The following is a 20,078-nucleotide window of genomic DNA, read 5'->3' as shown; positions in this document are numbered from 1 at the left end:
TGGGAGGCCAAGGCAGGCAGATCACAAGGTCAAGAGATCAAGACCAGCCTGGCCAACATGGTGAAACCCTGTCTCTACTAAAAATACAAAAATTAGCTGGCCGTGGTGGCGCACACTTGTAGTCCCAGCTACTCGGGAGGCTGAGGCAGGAGAATCACTTGAACCCGAAAAGTAGAGGTTGCAGTGAGCTGAGATCGCACCACTGTACTCCAGCCTGCCAACAGAGCAAGACTCCACCTCAAAAAAATACACACACAAAAAAATGAATAATTATAAAGATCTATAAAAAACAGCACACACACACACACACACACAGAGAGAGAGCGAGAGAGAGAGAGAGAGAGAACCTGAGGTTAGCCTAATGGTTAAGAACATGGGTTTTGGTGTAGAGGAAGCAATGTTTGAAATCAGGCTCTCCATTTACATACTTTTTCAGGCGGATGTGGAATTGAGCTTCCTTTCTCCTTGGTTCCTCCGTGTGTAAAATGGCAGTGATAATTGTATCCACCATCACATAGCACGTAATACATGTGACATGCTTAGCCCAGGGGCTAGTGTACAGCAAATGCTCAGTCAAGACTATCCCTCAAAATGATGAATATAAAATAGCTATTTTATTCTTCTTTTTGAATGAGACAAGTGTATGGTGAATATGATTCAAAAAACAAATATATAATCATAGAATTTTGCATTCCGAGAACATAACAGGGCTAATATTGGCAGGTAAATATTTGCCCTTTCTAGAGTATCATTGCCTCACTTGCATGTGATTCAGTCATTCAGGTCGCATTGTGTGTCTATGTTACCCTCAGAGTCCATGGCAGTGTTACAGAAAAGGGGTCCTGATCCAGACCCCAAGAGAGGGTTCTTGGATCTTGCTCAAGAAAGAATTCAGGGAAAGTCCGCAGTGCAAAGTAAAAGCAAGTTTATTAAGAAAGTAAAGTGCTGAAAGTACAGCTACTCCGTAGACAGAATAGGATGTTCCTGAAAGTAAGAGGAGGAACACATCCACTCTAGGTACAATGCTTGTATATGTGGGGAGATGTGCTCTGCTACAAGGGTTTGTGATAAAGGATTAATTTTCTTAATTACTATATTTTGCAAGAATCGATATTATCTTTAAAGCAAAATTAGGAATGCCTTTGTTCTCCAGATATCAGGATATCTGGAGACTCCCAAGTCTGGGTTTGTTTAGTAAACATTATTAATTTGTTCCCCAACCACCAACATCTAGAGACTAGGAAAGCGTAACTTTGTGGGAACACAGCCCTGCAAGTTCCAGCCTCATTTTCCTAGCCCTCACTCAAAATGGAGTTGCTCTGGTTTGAACGCCTCTGATAGTAGCACTGTAGGTGATACAAGTGGTACAATATATGTCCTGACCTCAGGCCATAAGCTACTAGCAGGAGATGATTTCAGTGACTGCAGGAATGGAAAGTCATTGATTGAAGCAACAGGATTGGAAATTATGACCATGTTGCCCACCATGTTGTGAGTGTGATACGGGAGTGAGTCATTCATGGGATGCGTTTTCTAAACAACCCTTCCATGTCCACTTCCACCTCTTAACTTTCTCTTCTTGCTGTTGTCAGGCAACACTATGAAGTTAATTTGCTTTCCTTTACCAGACACCTCTGAGCTGATTAATTTTAATCTCTTGTGTGGAAGAAACTGGAGAGCTTGGGTGTATTCTTTGTTTCTGTACTTAAGACTGAACTCGCGGTGCTTCTGAGGAATACGTGGAGTGCTTATTATCCTGGGAAAACAAAAGACTATTCATTAGGCATGGCGCACATGCACATTCAAAGGATAACTATTTTATTTTTGGTCAAGATACATTTTTAACTTGTTGCTAGGATGAAGTGATAAAAGACATTTAGCCCTAATTAATTATCTGCCAGTAAAATGAAACATTGTTCTGCCTTTTCATTTCTGTATTTAATTTACTACTTTCAGTACTATGTTGGCCTAAAGACATCTAAGCTCTCTCAAGATACGGAGGTACGGTTCCATGACATTTCTTCCCTATCTGTCAGTTTTGAAACTTCAAATGTGTGTGAGATACATGTGTCCTTAAAAGAGTCCCCAGAGCTGTGGTCTAGAAGGCAGGCTGTATATTTAATAAGGACACGGCTTTCAAGTCATAGGTAGAATGGCACCCAGCCTCTTGTGTGATCTCGTAGCAGCTTGTGCTTCTGGTGTCATGGCTGTTGTCACATTGGGCATTGTTGGAGCATGTTAAAATGTCTCCCCCTCCAGGGCTGGGCACGGTGGCTCACGCATGTAATCCCAGCACTTTGGGAGGCCGAGGCGGGTGGATCACCTGAGATCAGAAGTTCAAGACCAGCCTGGTCAACAAGGTGAAACCCCGTCTCTACCAAATATACAAAAAGTAGCTGGATGTGGTGGTGGGCACCTATAATCCCATGTGAGGCTGAGGCAGGAGAATCGCTTGAACCTGGGAGGTGGAGGTTGCAGTGAGCCAAGATCGTGCCGCTGCACTCCAGCCTGGGCGACAAGAGTGAAACTTCGTCTCAAAAAAAAAAAAAGTCTCCCCCTCCAACCCAGAAGCTCCTTGAGGGTAGGGATCTTGATGTTTTTCTTGTCAATGTATCCTCAGCACCTAACAGAGTGACAGACACATACAGGGTGCTCAATAGTTGTCTTTCCAGCAAAACATGTCATAAAACTTATGACATCTTTGATTTATTGCTTATGGTAGGGGACCTGTGGCAAAATAATAATACTAAAAAATAGAAATAATAGTAACACAATGTTAAGATAAAAGACCAAAATGCCTGTGATGGTATTAATAAAAATAAAGGGCCATGCAAATACTATATAACTAATAATGATAATAAAAATGTGTTATTCAAAATATGAGGGAGTAACTCATTGTTGAAGTATAGTTTTCGATGCTCTGATCTTGAAGCAGTAAGAAACAAATGGAAAACATTCCCTTATATAAGTGGAAGACTCACTTTTTCCACCTGAAAGGGCTTTTGTCTGCTCAGGAGACATCAGAATAAGAGAGGATACCTCAGCCAAATCCAGGCATCAGAGGGGCTGAGAAACCTTGGGAGTTCATGGTTCTTTCAAGAAAACTCTTGAATATAAGAGAATATTGCTTTTCAGACCAGGCGCAGTGGCTCACGCCTGTAATCCAAGCACTTTGGGAGGCCAAGGTCACTTGAGGCCTGGAGTTTCAGACCAGCCTGGCCAACAAGGCAAAACCTCATCTCTACTAAAAACACAAAAGTTAGGTGGGCGTGATGGCGCATTCCTGTAATCCCAGCTACGCGGGAGGCTGAGGCACAAGTATTGCTTGAACTGAAAGGTGGAGGTTGCAGTGAGCCGAAATCGCAGCACCGTACTGCAGCTTGGGCAACAGAACAAGACTCTGTCTCCAGGGGGAAAAAAAAAGTCTGTTGCTTTTCAAGAGAATTTGATTGCTTTGTTTCTCTCCCAGAGAACTGACCAAGGCCCAGCATTACTCATGAAGTTGTACTGGAATAATTCTTTGGGACTTTGTCTACAAAAAAATGGAATACTCGTTTTCTCAGCCCCAATCATGAAGCTCTATAATGTGAACAAGGAGGTACAAAGAAAGTGAAACATTGAACTGAAAAGGTCCAGGAAAACAGGCACCAAGACTGGGACGAGATAAACCATTCTACCAAAACCTAGTTAGCTGGTCATTTACTGCTTCTGTATGGTTGGGGATATGAGAAACATCTTAGAGGGGAGGGATTCTCACTTCCTTCTTGAATCTATTCGTTCCGGTTGGTAAGCCGAGCATCCTACTACAGAGAACTTCCAAATGATTGAAGCAGTAAGGCTGAGTGGAGAGGCAAGCATTTGCGAACTGGGTCAAATTCCTCCCCAAGTGCCCATCACCAGGTGTGTTTGAGAACTGGCTGGAAACAGTAACCACAGCAGGATGCTGCTGAAGGCTTTGTCAGTGCGATAATGAGTGGTGGATAAAAAGCTCAGGGCCAGGTGTTGGTAGGCACCGGGATGGGGTTGGCATGGTACTGAATGTTAACTACTATTCCAGAATTCTCTATTTTGTCCAGAACAAGTTAGGATCCTAGACTATGACCGTCACCGTTTTATTTAAAGTTGATCAGAAATAAAGCATTTTATTTATTTTCCCTTCTCCATTTCTTCCCTCCTCTTACATTTCTCTTCCTTGCACAGTGAAGCATATACCTTCAATTAGTTTGAAAATCCTCTAACTTTTAGTCTCCCAACAGGATTAGACCTGCTAAGAGTAACTAGTGTTTTCTATCTGATAAATAAGGGGATTATAGCAATAACTGCTGTCAGCATTTTTCTCATTTAAACAAATAAAGCTGACAAATGATGAAGTTCTGTGCTGCTCCATTATGTTTAGTACATGCAGAGCAATTAGTCGTCTGCTGCCAGCGTTAGTCTATCTACAACTAAACCATCCAACGGCCTAGAAAGCTTATTAGCATATCAGTACCATAGTCATATTTGTATATTCTCTAAGACTCTACTCCATAACAAAGGCTGATGGTTATAATTTGCACAATAATTTAAAGGGTTGGACTTTTCTATGCTTATTAGAGTCATGCCAGTTATCAGGTACAATTCTACTCTTATTTATGATATGCCATTTTTTATTTGCCTGGAACTTCTGCTCCCCTGTAGCATTTTCTATGAACAAGTTAGCTGCCATCTCTGGAGATATTGAAGTAAATAGCCGTTTCTGCAGGAACACTGTTAGATGAAATTCAGTGGAGGAAGAGATAGAGAAGAGCAATTTTCTTAAAGCCGCATTCCTTGGATATTTCTCATTTGTGAATATATCACGTATATGTATGCATATATGTGTATACACTCATGTACTATTACATATGTGTATATGGGTATGTATGTATATATGCATACTGCCTATGTAAATGTGTATTTGTATGTATATCATTTGATCAGTAAGGATTTGAGAAAGAATGTATTTAAAAAATTGTCTTATTCAACAGTTATTTCTTGTTATGGTGGGGGAAAATATAATACAAAGAATTCATGATTTGCCAAGGCTTCTTTTAGAGGGGATGGTTTGATAAAACTGAAGACCTCATGTTAGAAGAAGGCCTAATCTAGAGAGATAATATACCTTTTGTGGGATGGTAATGTCACTTGTGGCCTTTTAAAGAAGCCTGCCACTCTGATGCCACTGGTTGGGAAAATACTGTGTTTGGGAGCAGTTGTTTTATATGTACTTTGCTCTGCTGATCACATGGGGAGCCTCTGCTGGTAACTGGGCCGTCCTAATGTTGAAATCTTGACTTCAGCATTTTCCTCCCAACTGTGGTTAGCCTGAATGAGGGGTTGCAAAACCTACTGACAAGAGTGGGGTAAGACAAGATATAATCTTCATAGTGGGGTGCCCTGGTCCCTTGTTTATGCTTTTCAAAGCACAATGTGCAGTTCTCTTTGTCTATGTGACCACGCTTTCTAGTTGGGGCCTTGCTCACCCTGTAGGGACTGCTCTGCCCAGGGCTGGCTAATTTTTAGAGAGATCAAACAACTTGCCTGTGAGTTTGCCTTTCATATGAAAACCAAGCAATCCAGAGGCCACACCCCTAACCACCATTTCTATGGAGCTCTTATACTCCAGATCACTGTTCCTCTGCCCTAACCCCAGGACTAGGTACCAGACAACTCGGGTACCAACAACGCCACAGAGCCCACTGACATTATGCAAGCTAGCCAATCCCAGCATATTGTTTCTTCCCATGCAAACCACAATGGAAAGGCCCTTGGCCACATGTTCCCCTACCACTTCTGCCTCCTGAAAGACCCTCATGCTTCCCCATGTGGCTCTATGTGGCTTGCTGTGCCTCCTGTCTCTCAGGACCTGTGAGTGTCAACTTCTTCCTTCATAAAAGTCACTTCCATATCTAAATCTCTTAAAATACTTTATTGAAAAAAAATCCTGGGTATTCTTAAAATACCATGGTGCCAAGATTAAATCATAGCAAGTTTTGTGTTTTGGATTTGGACATTCACTACTTTATAAACATGATAACCCTGAACCATTTTTAGATGGTGCTTGTCTTCATTTCCAAGCTGAAAAAAATCACAGCTTAGATATTCTTATAAGATGAGGAAAGTGAAAAACATGAAAGTGCTTCCCATTAGCTTGAACCTATTCCTTTTTTAAATTGATACATAATTTACATATTTTGGGGCACATGTGATATTTTGATACATTCATAAAATGGCTAATAATCAAATCAGGAAAATAGGAATATCCATCACCTCAAACACTTATGTTTATGCTGGGAATATTCAAATTCCTCTTTTCTAGCTATTTTGAAATATGCAATAGATTATCGTTAACTAGTCACTCTACTGAACTGTCAAACACTGGATTTTAGTCCTTCTACTTAATTGTATTTTATTACCCATTCTTCAACCTGTCTTCTCTCCTCATCACCCTTCTTGGCCTCTGGTAACCACCAGTCTACTCTCTATTTTCATGAGATCCACTTTTTCAGTTCCCACATATGAGTAAGAATGTGTGATATTTGTCTCTGTACTTGGCTTATTGCACTTAACATATGACCTCCAGTTTCATTCATGTTGCTACAAATGACAAGATTTTATTCCTTTGTATGGTTGAATAATATTTCATGATATATACCGCATTTTCTTCATCAATTCCTTTACTGATGGATACTTGGTTGATTCACGGGGTTGCAGATATCTCTTTGATATATTGATTTCCTTTTTAGGAGGATATATATGCCTAGTAGTGGGACTGTTGAATCATATGGAAGATATATTTTTAGTTTTTCAAGGAACCTTTATACTGTCTTCTATAGTGACTATATTAATTTACATCCCCAAAAATGGTGTATGAGGGTTCTCTGTCTCCACATTCTCTCTAGCACCTATCTTTTTTTGTCTTTTTGACACAAAACATTTTAACTGGGATGAGATGTGGTTTTGATTTGCATTTCCCTGATGATTAGTGATGTTTGGCTATTTTAAAATATATTTTTTTGGCCTTTTGATAAATGTCTTTTCAGGTCTTGATCTTTTGCCCATTTTTAAATCTTTTGTTCTGTTTTTTGCTATTGAGTGGTTTGAACTCCCCATATGTTCTGGTTATTAATCCCTTGTCAGATAGATAGTTTGCAAATATTTTCTCATTTTCAGTGGGTTGTCTTTTAGTTATTTCCTTTGCTGTTCAGAAGCGTTTTAGCTTGATGTAATCCTATTTGTCTATTTTTACATTGGTTACCAGTGTTTTTAAGGACTTATTAAATAAATTTTTGCCTCAACCAGTGTCCTGGAGAGTTTCTTCAATGTTTTCTTTGAGTGATTTCATAGTTTCATATCTTAGATTTGTTTTTATTTTGCTCTGACTTTTGTATATGGTGAAAGATAAGGGTCTAATTTCATTTTTCCTGTATATGGATATCCAGTGTTCCCAGAACCATTTATTGAAGATACTATCCTTTCGGCAGAGTTCTTGGTGCCATTCAGAGTTTTTTATGGGTCCATACAAATTTTAGGATAGCTTTTTCTATGTTTGAGAAGGATGTCATTGGTATTTTAATAGGGAGTATCTTGAATCTGTACATTGCTTTGTGTAGTATTGACATTTTAATAACATTAATTCTTGCAATCCATGAACATGGAATATCTTTACTTTTGTGTATGTCCTCTTCAATTTCTTTCACCAGAGTTTTATCATTTTCTTTGTGGAGATCTTCTATGTCTTTGGTTAAGTTCATTCCCAAGTATTTTTTGTGGGGGGTGGGGGGGTGGGGAGAGCTATTATAAATGAGATTGCTTTCTTGATTTCTTTTTCAGATTATTCATCACTAACATATTTAATTGCTACTGATATTTGTACATTGATTTTGTATTCTGAAACTATATAGAATTCGGTTGTCAGTTCCAATGTTTCTTGGTGGACTCTACATTTTTCTAAATATAAGACCAAGTCATCTACAAACAAGGCTAATTTGACTTTTTCCTCTCCAAATGGATGCCTTTTATTTGTTTTTCTTGCCTGATTGCTCTGGCTAGGACTTCCAGTACTATGTTGAATGAAAATATAAAAGTGGACATCCTTGTTGTGTTTCAGATTAAGGGGAAAGGCTTTCAGTGTTTCTTTGTTCAGTAGGTTGTTAGCTGTAGGTTTGTCATATATGGCCTTTAATGTTTGAGGTATGTTCTTTCTATGTATAATTTTTCGAGGTTTTTATTATGAAGGGATGTTGAAATTTGTCAAATGCTTTTTCAGCATCTATCTAAATGATCATTTTTTCTTATTTTTGGTTCTGTTAATATGATGTGTCATGTTTATTGATTTGCATATGTTGAAGTGTCCTCACCTCTCTGAGATCAATCCTCCTTGATTATGGTGAATGATCCTTTAATGTGTTACTGAATTTGGTTTGCTAGTATTTCATTGAGGATCTGTGTTCATCAACTATATTGACATGTAGTTTTGTTGTTATTATTGTGTCTTTGTCTGATTTTGGTATCAGGGTAATGCTGCTCTCAAGGAATGAGTTTGGAAGTATTCTCTCCTCTTCAATTTTTTTTTTAATTTTTTGAGACTTATTTTGTGGCCTACCCTATGGTCCATTCAGGAGAATATGTTATGTGCTGAAGAGATGAATGTGTCTTCTTGTAGCAGCTGGGTAAAATGCTTAAACACATTTCTTACCTTAAAGGTTATTGAATGCTTCTTTGGTGAGACTCCACTTCTCAAAGTGTGGGTGTATTCTGCTTGAATAGGTCTCCCTGTTCTGCAATATAGGAGCTCTGGAATATTGAAGTCACTTTACCTCCTCCTACCTGTATGCATTGATGGATGTTCTCTCTCCCACCTTTTACTCTTTAAAGGAGCTCATCGACCACTTGCCCAGAGAGGAAAACATAAAGCAAGCCCTGTTCTCCAGAGCCTAGTGCCTCCATTTTACCTGCTCCACTTTACTTTCTAATATGCATGCTCCACTCCAGCTTGCTTTCTGTCCTGACAGACAAAAAAATTAATGGCATTAGAGGTACGAGTGGTTATTGGTTACACGGATGAATTGTATACTAGTGAAGTCTGGGCTTTTAATCTACCTGTCACCTAAATAGTGTACATTGTACCCCATAAGTAGTTTTATATCCCTCATCCTGTCCAATCCTCCCCACTTCTGAGAATCCAGTGTCCATTATACCATCCTGTATGCCCCTGCATACCCATGGCTTGGCTCCCAATTATATGTGAAAACATGCAGTATTTGGTTTCCCATTCCTGAGCTACTTCATTTAGGAAAATGGTCTCCAGTTCCATCCAAGTTACTGCAAAATACATGATTTCATTCTTTTTTTATGGCTGAGTGGCGCTCCATGATATAATACATTTTCTTTGTCCATTTATTGGTTGACGGGCCCTTAGCTTGATTCCCTATCTTTGCAATTATGAATTGTAGTACAATAAACATACAAATTCAGGTATCTTCTTGATATAATGACTTCGTTTTCTTTGGGTAGATACCCAGTAGTGGGATTACTGGATCAAATGGTAGATCTACTTTAGTCTTTTGAGAAATCTCCATACTGTTTTCAACAGAAGTTTTACTGATTTACGCTTACAGTAGTGTGTAACTATTCCCTTTTCACCACATCCATGCCAACATCTATTATTTTTTGACTTTTTAATAATGGTCATTTTGATTGGGGTAAGGTGGTAGCTTATGGTGGTTTTAATTTGCATTTCCTTATAATTAGTAATGTTGAGCATTTTTTTCTATCTTTGTTGGATACTTACATATCTTCTTTTGAAAAAAATCTGTGTTGTTTGTCTACTTTTTGGTGGGATTATTTGTCTTTTCTTGCTGACTTGCTTGAGTTCCTTGTAGATTCTGGATATTATTTCCTTGTGAGATGTGTAGTTTGCAAATATTTTCTCCTATTCTGTAGGTTGGCTATTTACTCTGTTATTTCTTTTGTTGTGGAAAAGCTTTTAAGTTTAAGTCTCATTTATTTTTGTTTTTATTGCATTTGCTTTTGGTTCTTAGTCATAAATTCTTTGCCTAGGCCAATGTCTACAATAATTTTTCTAGGTTTTCTTCTAAAATTTTTACAGCTTATGGTCCTACATTCAAATCTTTAATCCAATTTGAGTTAATTGTTGTATATGGTGAGAGGGATCCAGTTTCATTCTTCTGCATTTGGTGATCCAGTTTACCCAGCACCATTTATTGAATTAGGGTGTCCTTTCCCCAGTATATGTTTTTGTCTGCTTCTAAGAAACTTTTTAAAAACCTTCCTTTATTTCCACTTTCTGTGACATTCTTCCCTCTTGCCTTTGCCTGCCAACTCTGCCTTCTCCTGGCCTTTGTCTGCCCATTCATGTTTCTTCTTTCATTAAAGTGTAAACAAAGAAAAAACAAAGCAGCAGGAACAACATCATCATCACCTGTAAGGCTTCTTTTCTCCTATTTGATTTAGGAGTTGGCTTTCTGGACTCATAGTCTCTGACAGGGAAAACACAGTGCTTTTGTACTTTCACAAACAGGGGAAACGTGAGTTACCAACTGTCATCAAGATGATTTTCTGTTATGTGGGTTCCTCCTACAAATTTAGAAAGTATACCTCAAACTGCACATGGTGACTTATGTGGCCATGACCATCTCTCATCACACACCATAAATAACACGTTATTGATTGGGTGGAAGGGAATGTTTCCCCAGCCTGACTAATCCTACACCTCCATTCTTGTTTTTTAAATCATGAAACCAAGATATAATCATGATCCACCTCCTCCATCGAGAGTTCTGGACTCATTTTGATTATAGTGATGCTTCTATCCCCTGAATTTCTTTTGGACTTAAAGGAAAAAGCATAGTTAGGTACTTAATTTAAAAAATAGTTCCATGTATTAACCTTATTGCCACAATTAAGTGTACATACTAAAATAAAGGAACAGAATTGAATTGTTAAGAGGCATGTGAGCATAGTGCTGGTTTTGGTGTGCGACCACCAGGCTCACACACCAGCCCCTTCATTTACAAACTCTGACTGTGGACAAATGACGTAGCCTCCTGAGTCATAGTTCTTTCCTCTGCAAAGTAGGGACACAATAGCATGCACTGCCACAGAGTACCGTGGAAATGTAAAGAGCGCATAGGTTCGAGGCTTATCATGACATGAGGCAATTAGATGGAATTCAATACACATTGCCTCTTTTTCTCCCAACCGGCCTATCTAGAGCAAAGCACAACCTCAGAGAATGTGTGCTGGATGGAGAGGATGTGCTGGCTGTGAAGGCTGCTTCCCTGTTTGTGATGAGTTAACTGGTGAGGCAAGTGAGGTGCCCCTTCCATCCTTGGTGCAAGACGACTGCTCATCCCAAAGAAAGAAAGGTTGATAGTCCTTGGTCAAAGGTGGAGAAGAAGCTCATGCCCTCCAGTTAGAAGCACCAGACAATTTGTTTAATTTTAGAAGGAGGATGTAAAGTAACAAAAAAAAGCCATTAAAAGGTTGTGGTCTTAATAGCTGCATCTCAGTTCACTGCTGTGCCCTTAGCCACTCTTTCTATAAAAACCCCCCTTTCTTCACCTCCTCGTACCATTGCTATGGGGGCCTCCCTGGGTTCTCTTCTCAGGGCTTTAAGACTAGCTTGGTTTATGTGTACTGCTATGATATATCAATGAAAAAATACAGAAAAGCAAAAAATGTTTTAAGTGATGGATATCCCAGTTACTCTGATTTGATCAGTACATATTGTATACATGTATCAAAATATCACATGTGGCTGGGCACGGTGGCTTACACCTATAATCCCAGCATTTGGGGACACCAAGATGGGAGGATTACTTGAGGCCAGAAATTCCAGACCAGCCTGGTCAACATAGTGATATCCCCATCGCTTAAAAAAAAAAAAAATACTTATTTCAACTTGTCTCCTCTTTGTGCTCATTCCTTCTTTTGGTCCCATTGGCTTTGTTGTCCTGAGCCTTTGAATGCCGATGCCTTCGTCCTTCCTCAGATTTTCAGCCTGGTCACCCCATCTGCAAATGTTCGCTGACTCCTCTTTCTTCTAAGCCAGACTGTTACAATGACCCACCCCAGCTGCCAAACCCAGACGTAGGGGCACTTAGAACAACTTGGAACTGTGTCCCTGGCATTGATTTGTGGAGGCCTCTTTGGCTTGGAGAATCCCAGCAATTAACATTGTGTAAAATCTATGAGGAAAGTAGTACCAAAGAAAGACAAACAGCACTAAGTCAAGGTGCTGTGAGAACTATTCTATTGCATGGGAGCCGGAATTGGTTGATAATACTTTACACGTGTGCTTTCCAGCCTACTCAGCTGTTGAAATTTAATTAGCAGTAATATATTATTGTCAAAGTAATTAAAACCTTGCCTTGATTAAAAACAGGATTGTTTAATTAAAAAGAAAAGGTTTGGCTAACCTTAACTTTCTGTTTGAGAAATATAACAGCCTCAGCTGATTTGTCTCTTATCTCTCCCGCCATCAGGTTTGAAGGTCCGCGAAGTGTTCATCAATGTTACCAGGCAACAGGTGGAGGACTTCCATGGGCCCGAGGACTATTGGTGCCAGTGTGTGGCGTGGAGCCACCTGGGTACCTCCAAGAGCAGGAAGGCCTCTGTGCGCATAGCCTGTAAGTACATTCTGGGTGACCTTGTCTTGTAGGACCACAAATGAGAGTTAAATAGAGCTGAAGAGAGGCTTTACAGATGTCAGATGTTTCTACAGAATGTAAATGAGAGGACTTAAATTTACTCTTCTAAAATGGTATTTTAAAATGTTTGATAATTTGTGGCCAGGCGTGGCACAGTGGCTCACGCCTGTAATCCCAGCACTTTGGGAGGCCAAGGTGGGAGGATCACTTGAGATTAGGAGTTTGAGACGAGCCTGGCCAACATGGCAAAACCCCATCTCTACTAATAATACAAAAATTAGCTAGGTGTGGTGGTGTGCGTCTGTCGTCCCAGCTACTTGAGAGGCTGAGGCAAGAGAATCGCTTGAACCCAGGAGGTGGAGGTTGCAGGGAACTGAGATCGTGCCACTGCACTCCCACCTGGGTGACAGAACGAGAGAGACTCCATCTCAAAAAATAAATAAATAAGTTTGATAATTTCCTCCAGAGTACATTCAGCAAATCAGTTTGGCTAGGAGATTCTGCCTAGACAGTCAGAGTGCAGGTGTCTCAACAATGCCAGGGAAAACCTGTTCCAGAGAGAATGAAATTCACGCAAATGGATTCTGCTGTTCACCATCAATGACAAAGTTCAAGGGGCACTTATGGGAAAAGTTGAGCAATGACTGTTTACTTTCCAGCAAATCTGCAAGAATACTACATTAAAGACATTAAGGGATTTTTACAACCTACTGTTCAATCTCTTCTCTCTGAATCTTAAAACATGGAAATGGGTTTTAAAACTGCATTAGTTTGACCCAAGTAGGACCGAAAAAAAAAAAAATACACACTTGGAAAAAAGTATGAAAGAAAGAAAATTGCTTTTCAGAAGGGTCCAATATTTCTTTATCATATTTCAGCATCAGTGTTTTTATAATTTTAAAAAAGTTTCATAAATACACAAACTTTTTTTCTCCTCCTTGCAAATGTCTTCAGCCCTCCCACTTCCATTATTCCACCTCCATGGATCCCCATAAAACCTCTTTTGTGTGCCTGGGACGGTAAAATCACCTCCAGAAAGAAATTGGGAGATAGGGGAAGAGATGGTTATTGTTGTTTTATTCAAATACTGCCTTTTGAGAGTGTCATGAAGAATACAGGATGAGAGAGATTTATTTGAGGACTCAAGTAATTCTTCATAGCAGATGTTGATGGTTTAGAGATTAATAATAGGAGTGAATTGCTATTTGCAGAGACATTTATGTTCCCAGGGGAATGAAATCTTCCTCTCAAAACACGCATGTCACCTTCATTCTACTGGCAATTTGGGGAGGCCCTCTCCTGGGTATTGCCTGAGTTCTGATAGGCCAAGGAGAAGAGGTCACCTCACAAGCCAGGCTCTTGGTGTGAGAGCCAAGGGAAATATTTTCCTGTAGTTATTTAGTTAATTAATTTTAGCCAACAATTATTTTATGACTTTAAAGTAGCAGGCCAGCTGAGAGAAGGAATATGTTTGCATTTAATCTCCTCTTAAGTTCATGTCTGTGCTCCCAGCGTGGTCTCAATCAGGCCAGCCAGGGCATCTGACTTGAGTCAAGATAAAATAGGTAATTTCAAGGCTCTATCTGCAAAACAGCAGAGGGGATTTCAATATAGACCCCCTCAATTTTTTTCTGCTCACCCTCACTTTTTCCTTTCCTGTTCTTCACTTCTCTGAGGCCCACATGACCTATACTCTGAACTACTGTAAATAGCTTCTCCCTGATCTCTGCACATGCCTGTCCTCCCCATCTCTGTCCTTCTTGCTCACTTAATTCTTCATTGCGACTTGCCTGCTGGAAACTGCCAGGGGTTTTGTCCAGGGAAAAACCTTGTTTTTGCTTACAAAATGTTGCAAAGAATGGCTCAAATACACCTTTGTTAGTTTCCCGTTGCCATTCATGGTGTACAGTATTATCTGTCCTTCTAAACGCTTTGCTCTTCTGCATATCACCCTCGCATGTCTGACGTGTGCCATCGCACCTGCAGTTTCTACTTTCACACATGCGTCGTATGGGGAGGAACCCAGACTCCAGAGTCCTGTTGGTTTCCAACTTCAGTTCTACTACTTAGTTTTGTGATGGTAGAAAAATTATTTCATCTCTTTGTCTTAATGTTTTCATTGATAAAAGGGTGCCTAGTTCATAGAATTATTTTCATAGTTAAAGTTAAACTATATCTAAAACTGTGCCTGGCACATATGAACATTTATCAATCATCGGCTATTATTTTATGATATATTTGATTCTCCACCACCATCTTTCATTTGCAGGTGTCTTAATCCTTATTTAAACAAATTGAATTAAAATTTTAGTAACCTAGTAATTTTTCTATAGATTATGGATTCTATAAAAATTTATTCTGGGTCAGCCCTAGGTCCCCAACTCTCCCAGGCATGAGAGAATAAACAATGTGAAAAATAGAAAACACTTAGCCTGGGCACGGTGGCTCACTCCTGTAATCCCAGCACTTTGGGAGGCCAAGGTGGGTGGATCACCTGAGGTCAGGAGTTCAAGACCAGCCTGACCAACATGGAGAAACCCCGTCTCTACTGAAAAAAAAAAAAAAAAAAATTAGCCAGGTGTGGTGGCATATGCCTGTAATCCCAGCTACTCGGGAGGCTGAGGTAGGAGAATCGCTTGAACCCAGGAGGCAGAGTTTGCAGTGAGCTGAGATCACGCCATTGTACTCCAGCCTGGGCAACAAGAGCCAAACTCCATCAAGAAAGAAAGAAAGAAAGAGAGAGAGAAAGAACTTAAAATATATATGGACTTAAAATATATATATACACATAGAGAGAGAGAGAGAGATGGGGTTTGCTATGTTGCCCAGGCTGCTTGAATTCCTGGCCTCAAGCAGTTTTTTCTCCTCAGCCTCCCAAAGTGCTGGGATTACAGGCATGAACCACTGAGCCTAGCCGCAGAGAACACTGTTCTGTCACTTCCCACCTTTTTAGAATCATAAAATATTTTTGTGGTAATAAGCTCCCAAGTTGTTTTAGAGATTTAAAAACTATTTTGTCACTCTTCTATATCTGTATCAAAGATGGGATAAAGATGTGATTTCTAAATAAAAATATGTCTGAATATTATTAAAGCCTATATTATCCAATGTACTTAATATAATCTCTAATATTTGCAACACATATTTAGTTTCTTCTCATGTAGCAAGTGAGAGGTTTTTAATTTATTTAAAATTATTTATGCAAGTCAAGACATGATTTGTCATTAAATATTGCATTTGACTTGGGGACCAGTGTACATTAAATGTAAATTGAAATTTAACTAGTAATGGCATCAAAAGTCAGGGGGGTGGGGGAATTGCCTTTAGGACCTTGCTTAGAATTCTTTTGATTTGCTTGCAGGGAAAAGAAAAAATCCACTTTAGAAAAAAATGTCTTTCATTTTATATGGGGATGAGAGAGATTTCTCGCTGCTATTTGTAAGCACTTTCCTGCAAGTGACACACTGTGTGAGGATCGTCTTTATTCCCAATACATGAAAAGCTAAATTGGATATAATTCACTATGTTTCTTCTTTTAAAGACTGGTTTTTGAAATACTAGAGACATCTTAATGTGCTAAATGAGGATTTTGATAGATGAATGTAGCTTATGAATCTGATGACAATCATCTTGAGGGGGCTTTGCAAAATTAGTATCATTTTAATATTGTTCATTAAATTGTTGGAGTTCACCATCAGAGCTCCTTATGTTTCCTGCATTTAAACAATTATCCAGCAAGAATTACCAATTTTAAAACTGCCATGGGCCGGGCGCAGTGGCTCACGCCTGTAATCCCAACACTTTGGAAGGCTGAGGCAGGCGGAATGCTCGAGCCTAGGAGTTCGAGACCAGCCTGGACAACATGTCGAAACCCCGTCTTTACAAAAAATTACAGAAATTAGGCAGGCACAGTGGCATGTGCCTGTGGTCCCAGCTACTTGGGAGGCTGAGGTGGGAGGATCGTTTGAGCCCAGGAGGTGGAGGTTGTTGTAGTGAGCTGAGATCGTGCCATTGCACTCCAGCCTGAGCGAGACTGTCAAAAAAAAAAAAAAAAAACCCACACAAAACAAACAAAAAACTGAAAAAAACTGCATGGGCTTAACCTCTATGGCATCTGGGACAATTCAGCTGAGGGATCCATTGACACGTAGGGTCTTGACATGATCACCTTAGCCAATGTTTACAAAAACACCAGGAAGCTCATTGGAATAATACCACTTTGAGATCATTTGATTTTAAAGGGAAATAATATGAACAAAAAAATTTATATAATGCATGTATTCACTGAAATGGATTTCCGTGGGGTATTAAGTTAAATATGCAGAGTCCTAGCTTTCACCCCAGGCTTTCAGATTGAGACTGGAGAAAGGACCTAGAAAGGCATGTTTGTATCAAGTTGTATCCAGGTGATTCTATGATCACCTTTGAGCTGTCTTGCCCAGAAGCAGTGTTTCTCAAACTTTAACATGCATGCAAATCAACCAGGATGCTATTAAAATCCTGGTGATTCAGTTAAAATAATTCAGTATGGCTGGTATGAGGCCTGCAATTTTATATTTCTTTTCTTTTCTTTTTTTTTTTTTTTTTTTTGAGATGGAGTCTTGCTGTGTCGCCCAGGCTGGAGTGCAGTGGTGCGATCTGGGCTCACTGCAAGCTCCGCCTCCAGGGTTCACGCCATTCTCCTCCCTCAGCCTTCCCAAGTAGCTGGGACTACAGGCGCCCACCACCACGCCCGGCTAGTTTTTTGTATTTTTAGTAGAGACGGGGTTTCACCGTGTTAGCCAGGATGGTCTTGATCTCCTGACCTCGTGATCCGCCTGCATCAGCCTCCCAAAGTGCTGTGATTACATGTGTGAGCCACCGTGCCCAGCGCAATTTTATATTTCTGATGAACTCCCTGGATACCTACAGATGCTGCCAGTGGGTCTGTGGGCCATACTTTTAGTAACAAGACCCTAGAATATGTTTCTGAAGCACTATTTGGAAAATGTTGATTTAACCATTCACCCAAATTCCTCATTTAACAGCTGGGAAAGTGATGTTTCAAAAGGCAAAATGTTAGGTGAGCTGGATATGTTGGTGTGTGTCTGTAGTCGTGGCTACTCAGGAGGCTGAGGCAGGAGGATCACTTGAGCCTAGGAGTTTTGGAGCTGTTGTCTGCTATGATCGCGCCTGTGAATAGCCACTGCACTCCAGCCTGGGGCACACAGCAAGAACCCATCTCTTAGGAATGAAAAAGAAAAGAAAAAAAAGTTAGGTGACCAAAGGTCACCCAGCTGATACCAACATGGAACCAGGTCCTGAATCTTTCAAACTCTCACCCTGAGTGCTGTTGACACTAAGGTATGTTGATCCTTTTCTGTTACGTGGGAGTTTAAAAACCATAATAGAAAAAAGTTCATGTACATTTGAGTGTTTCCTTGAAGAAAGCTGTAATAGCTTTCCCTTCTGATTCTGTTTAAGAGTAAATTGTATTCCTCCTCATGGTCCAGTTGTGTGTGTGTGTGTACACATGCATGCACACACACATTTTGTTTTAAGAGCCAAAGTGCCTGTTATCTTAAACTATTGTTTTTTTCCTTAATAATTCCACACTGTGTCAGGAAGATGTTGGCTGCTGTCCAATTGCCTGGGGCTGGAAATTGCAGAGGCCTAGTTTCAAAAGTGATTTTATAAAGGTAAAAATAAATAAATAAAGCCAACCTACATTTACCCCACAAAATTGGCAGAAGTCTATCTCTAGGGAACAACTCCCACGGGCCTCCTCTCGTTTGTCTGGTTCAATAGAGCCAGAGATAGACGGGCACGCCGTGGCATCTGTTACTTCTGCTGCTGGACGGTTGTCAAAACTAGGAATATTCAATTATTTGTAGTTGTTTATTTTCATGTGTGAACATTTGGCTGCCTAGCCCTTTATTTTCTTCCCTGTTTTTCTCCTTCTTCTTCATCTGCTCATAAAATGTTGGGCCTATACCACTAACCCTTGGCCGGGCAAACTTTTCTTAACACTTGGGCCTTTTCTCCCGTATGACTGTTAGGATTGGAGAAGAAAGGGAATGTTTGCCTGTTTTAGTCAAGCCTGTTATAGCAAGTTAGCCACTTGAAAGAAAGCACAGCAGAAAACCACTATTTTGTTTGTTTGTTTTTTAATGTATAAAATGTGATACATCCTGAATGTAATTTAAATATGCTGCCGATTTAAGACACCCCTAAAATATCTATGCAATTGTGCCAAGAAGGAGTAAAGAAATTAAAAGAGAATTTCATTCAAAAGCTTTGAAACTCCCATAGTCAAAGAAGTATTATTTTCATTTGCTTTTTGAAGGGTAAAAATTTTTTGAAAATGATGGAAGAGAGATATCAAATGAAACCTCAATTATGGATCTTGGCTTCATGGCTTTGACAAATAATTTCTTACTAAAAACTGTTAATGGCCCTCTGCTACCCACAAATTTGAATATGTAAATAAATACATCTAGGCACATCTTCCTGGCTTACAGATGCAGTCTTCCTGTACATTTCCATTCTTATCTCCAATGATATCCCTGCAAGTGTTCTTTGTCCACTTGAGTGGCATGACCTAGATGCTTAGAGTCTAGGATGTGGGACTCATTTTCCCCTCCTTGACTTGCTTATCTATTTTTTTTTTTATCCTTGGAACATATTCTGTGGCCCATCTCACACTCCAATCTCTCCCTAAATCCAAGGGCCATCTTGCATGCTGTTTCCTTCACAAAACCTAGTTTAGCAAATCCCCTATCACTTGTTGATCTCAGCAGCCTCACATACCAACGAAGTCATTGAAAGGAATGCTCTGTGGCACCCCCAGCTTCAAAATGTCATAAATTCTAAGTGTCTAACTGAGTTTTCAAAGCATCGATTTAGTACTTCTACCACACTACTTAAAATACCCCGAATGATAGTTATTTTGAAGGTATTTGTGGATTTATGTCCCTAGTTAGATCGTAAACTGCTTGAGGATTCAACCTGCATTACCCTTTTTCTTGACTCCTTAGCCTAGTACACAATCTTGTATATTACCTTTGTTTTATAAATGTGTTTGGCTTGAAAAGCAACCCTGCCAGTGTAGGATATGGCTCTAGGAAAAGACCTTTGTTAGCTGTAGGTCATGATTGCACCATGGATCTAACATGGCATCTGGCTTCTTAGTGAATTTATAGCTTACATTGACAGATAAGGGCCATCTTTGTCCTTTCTTGTTTGTGCACTCCTAACAGTACTACAATGAAGCCATTCTAAAATGGGAATGGAAGTTAGGAAGCATGAGAATCACTAACTCTCTGTTGTTCAGTGTACAGCTCTGGAAGAGGCCTAAACTGCCCATAATACCTCCACTGCTCCCTTCCTATCTGTTCAGAATGTGGA

General features: G+C 39.8%; 1 protein-coding gene across 7 annotated transcripts in view; it reads left to right on the top strand.

Moving 5' to 3' along the window:
* UNC5D (unc-5 netrin receptor D) overlaps nt 1-20,078 on the top strand; it is a 550,673-nt gene that overhangs the window by 309,606 nt on the left and 220,989 nt on the right. For all 7 annotated transcript variants that reach the window (XM_055349504.2, XM_055349502.2, XM_019032845.4 and 4 more), the window contains one exon: nt 12,528-12,671. In XM_055349504.2, the coding sequence (XP_055205479.1) occupies nt 12,528-12,671 (144 nt within the window). The remainder of the gene's footprint in view (nt 1-12,527; nt 12,672-20,078) is intronic.

Source organism: Gorilla gorilla, chromosome 7 (assembly GCF_029281585.2).
Source record: "Gorilla gorilla gorilla isolate KB3781 chromosome 7, NHGRI_mGorGor1-v2.1_pri, whole genome shotgun sequence".
Classification (NCBI taxonomy): Eukaryota; Metazoa; Chordata; class Mammalia; order Primates; family Hominidae; genus Gorilla; species Gorilla gorilla.
Note: the sequence above shows the minus strand (reverse complement) of the source record. Positions and strands in the feature narration are given on the sequence as shown.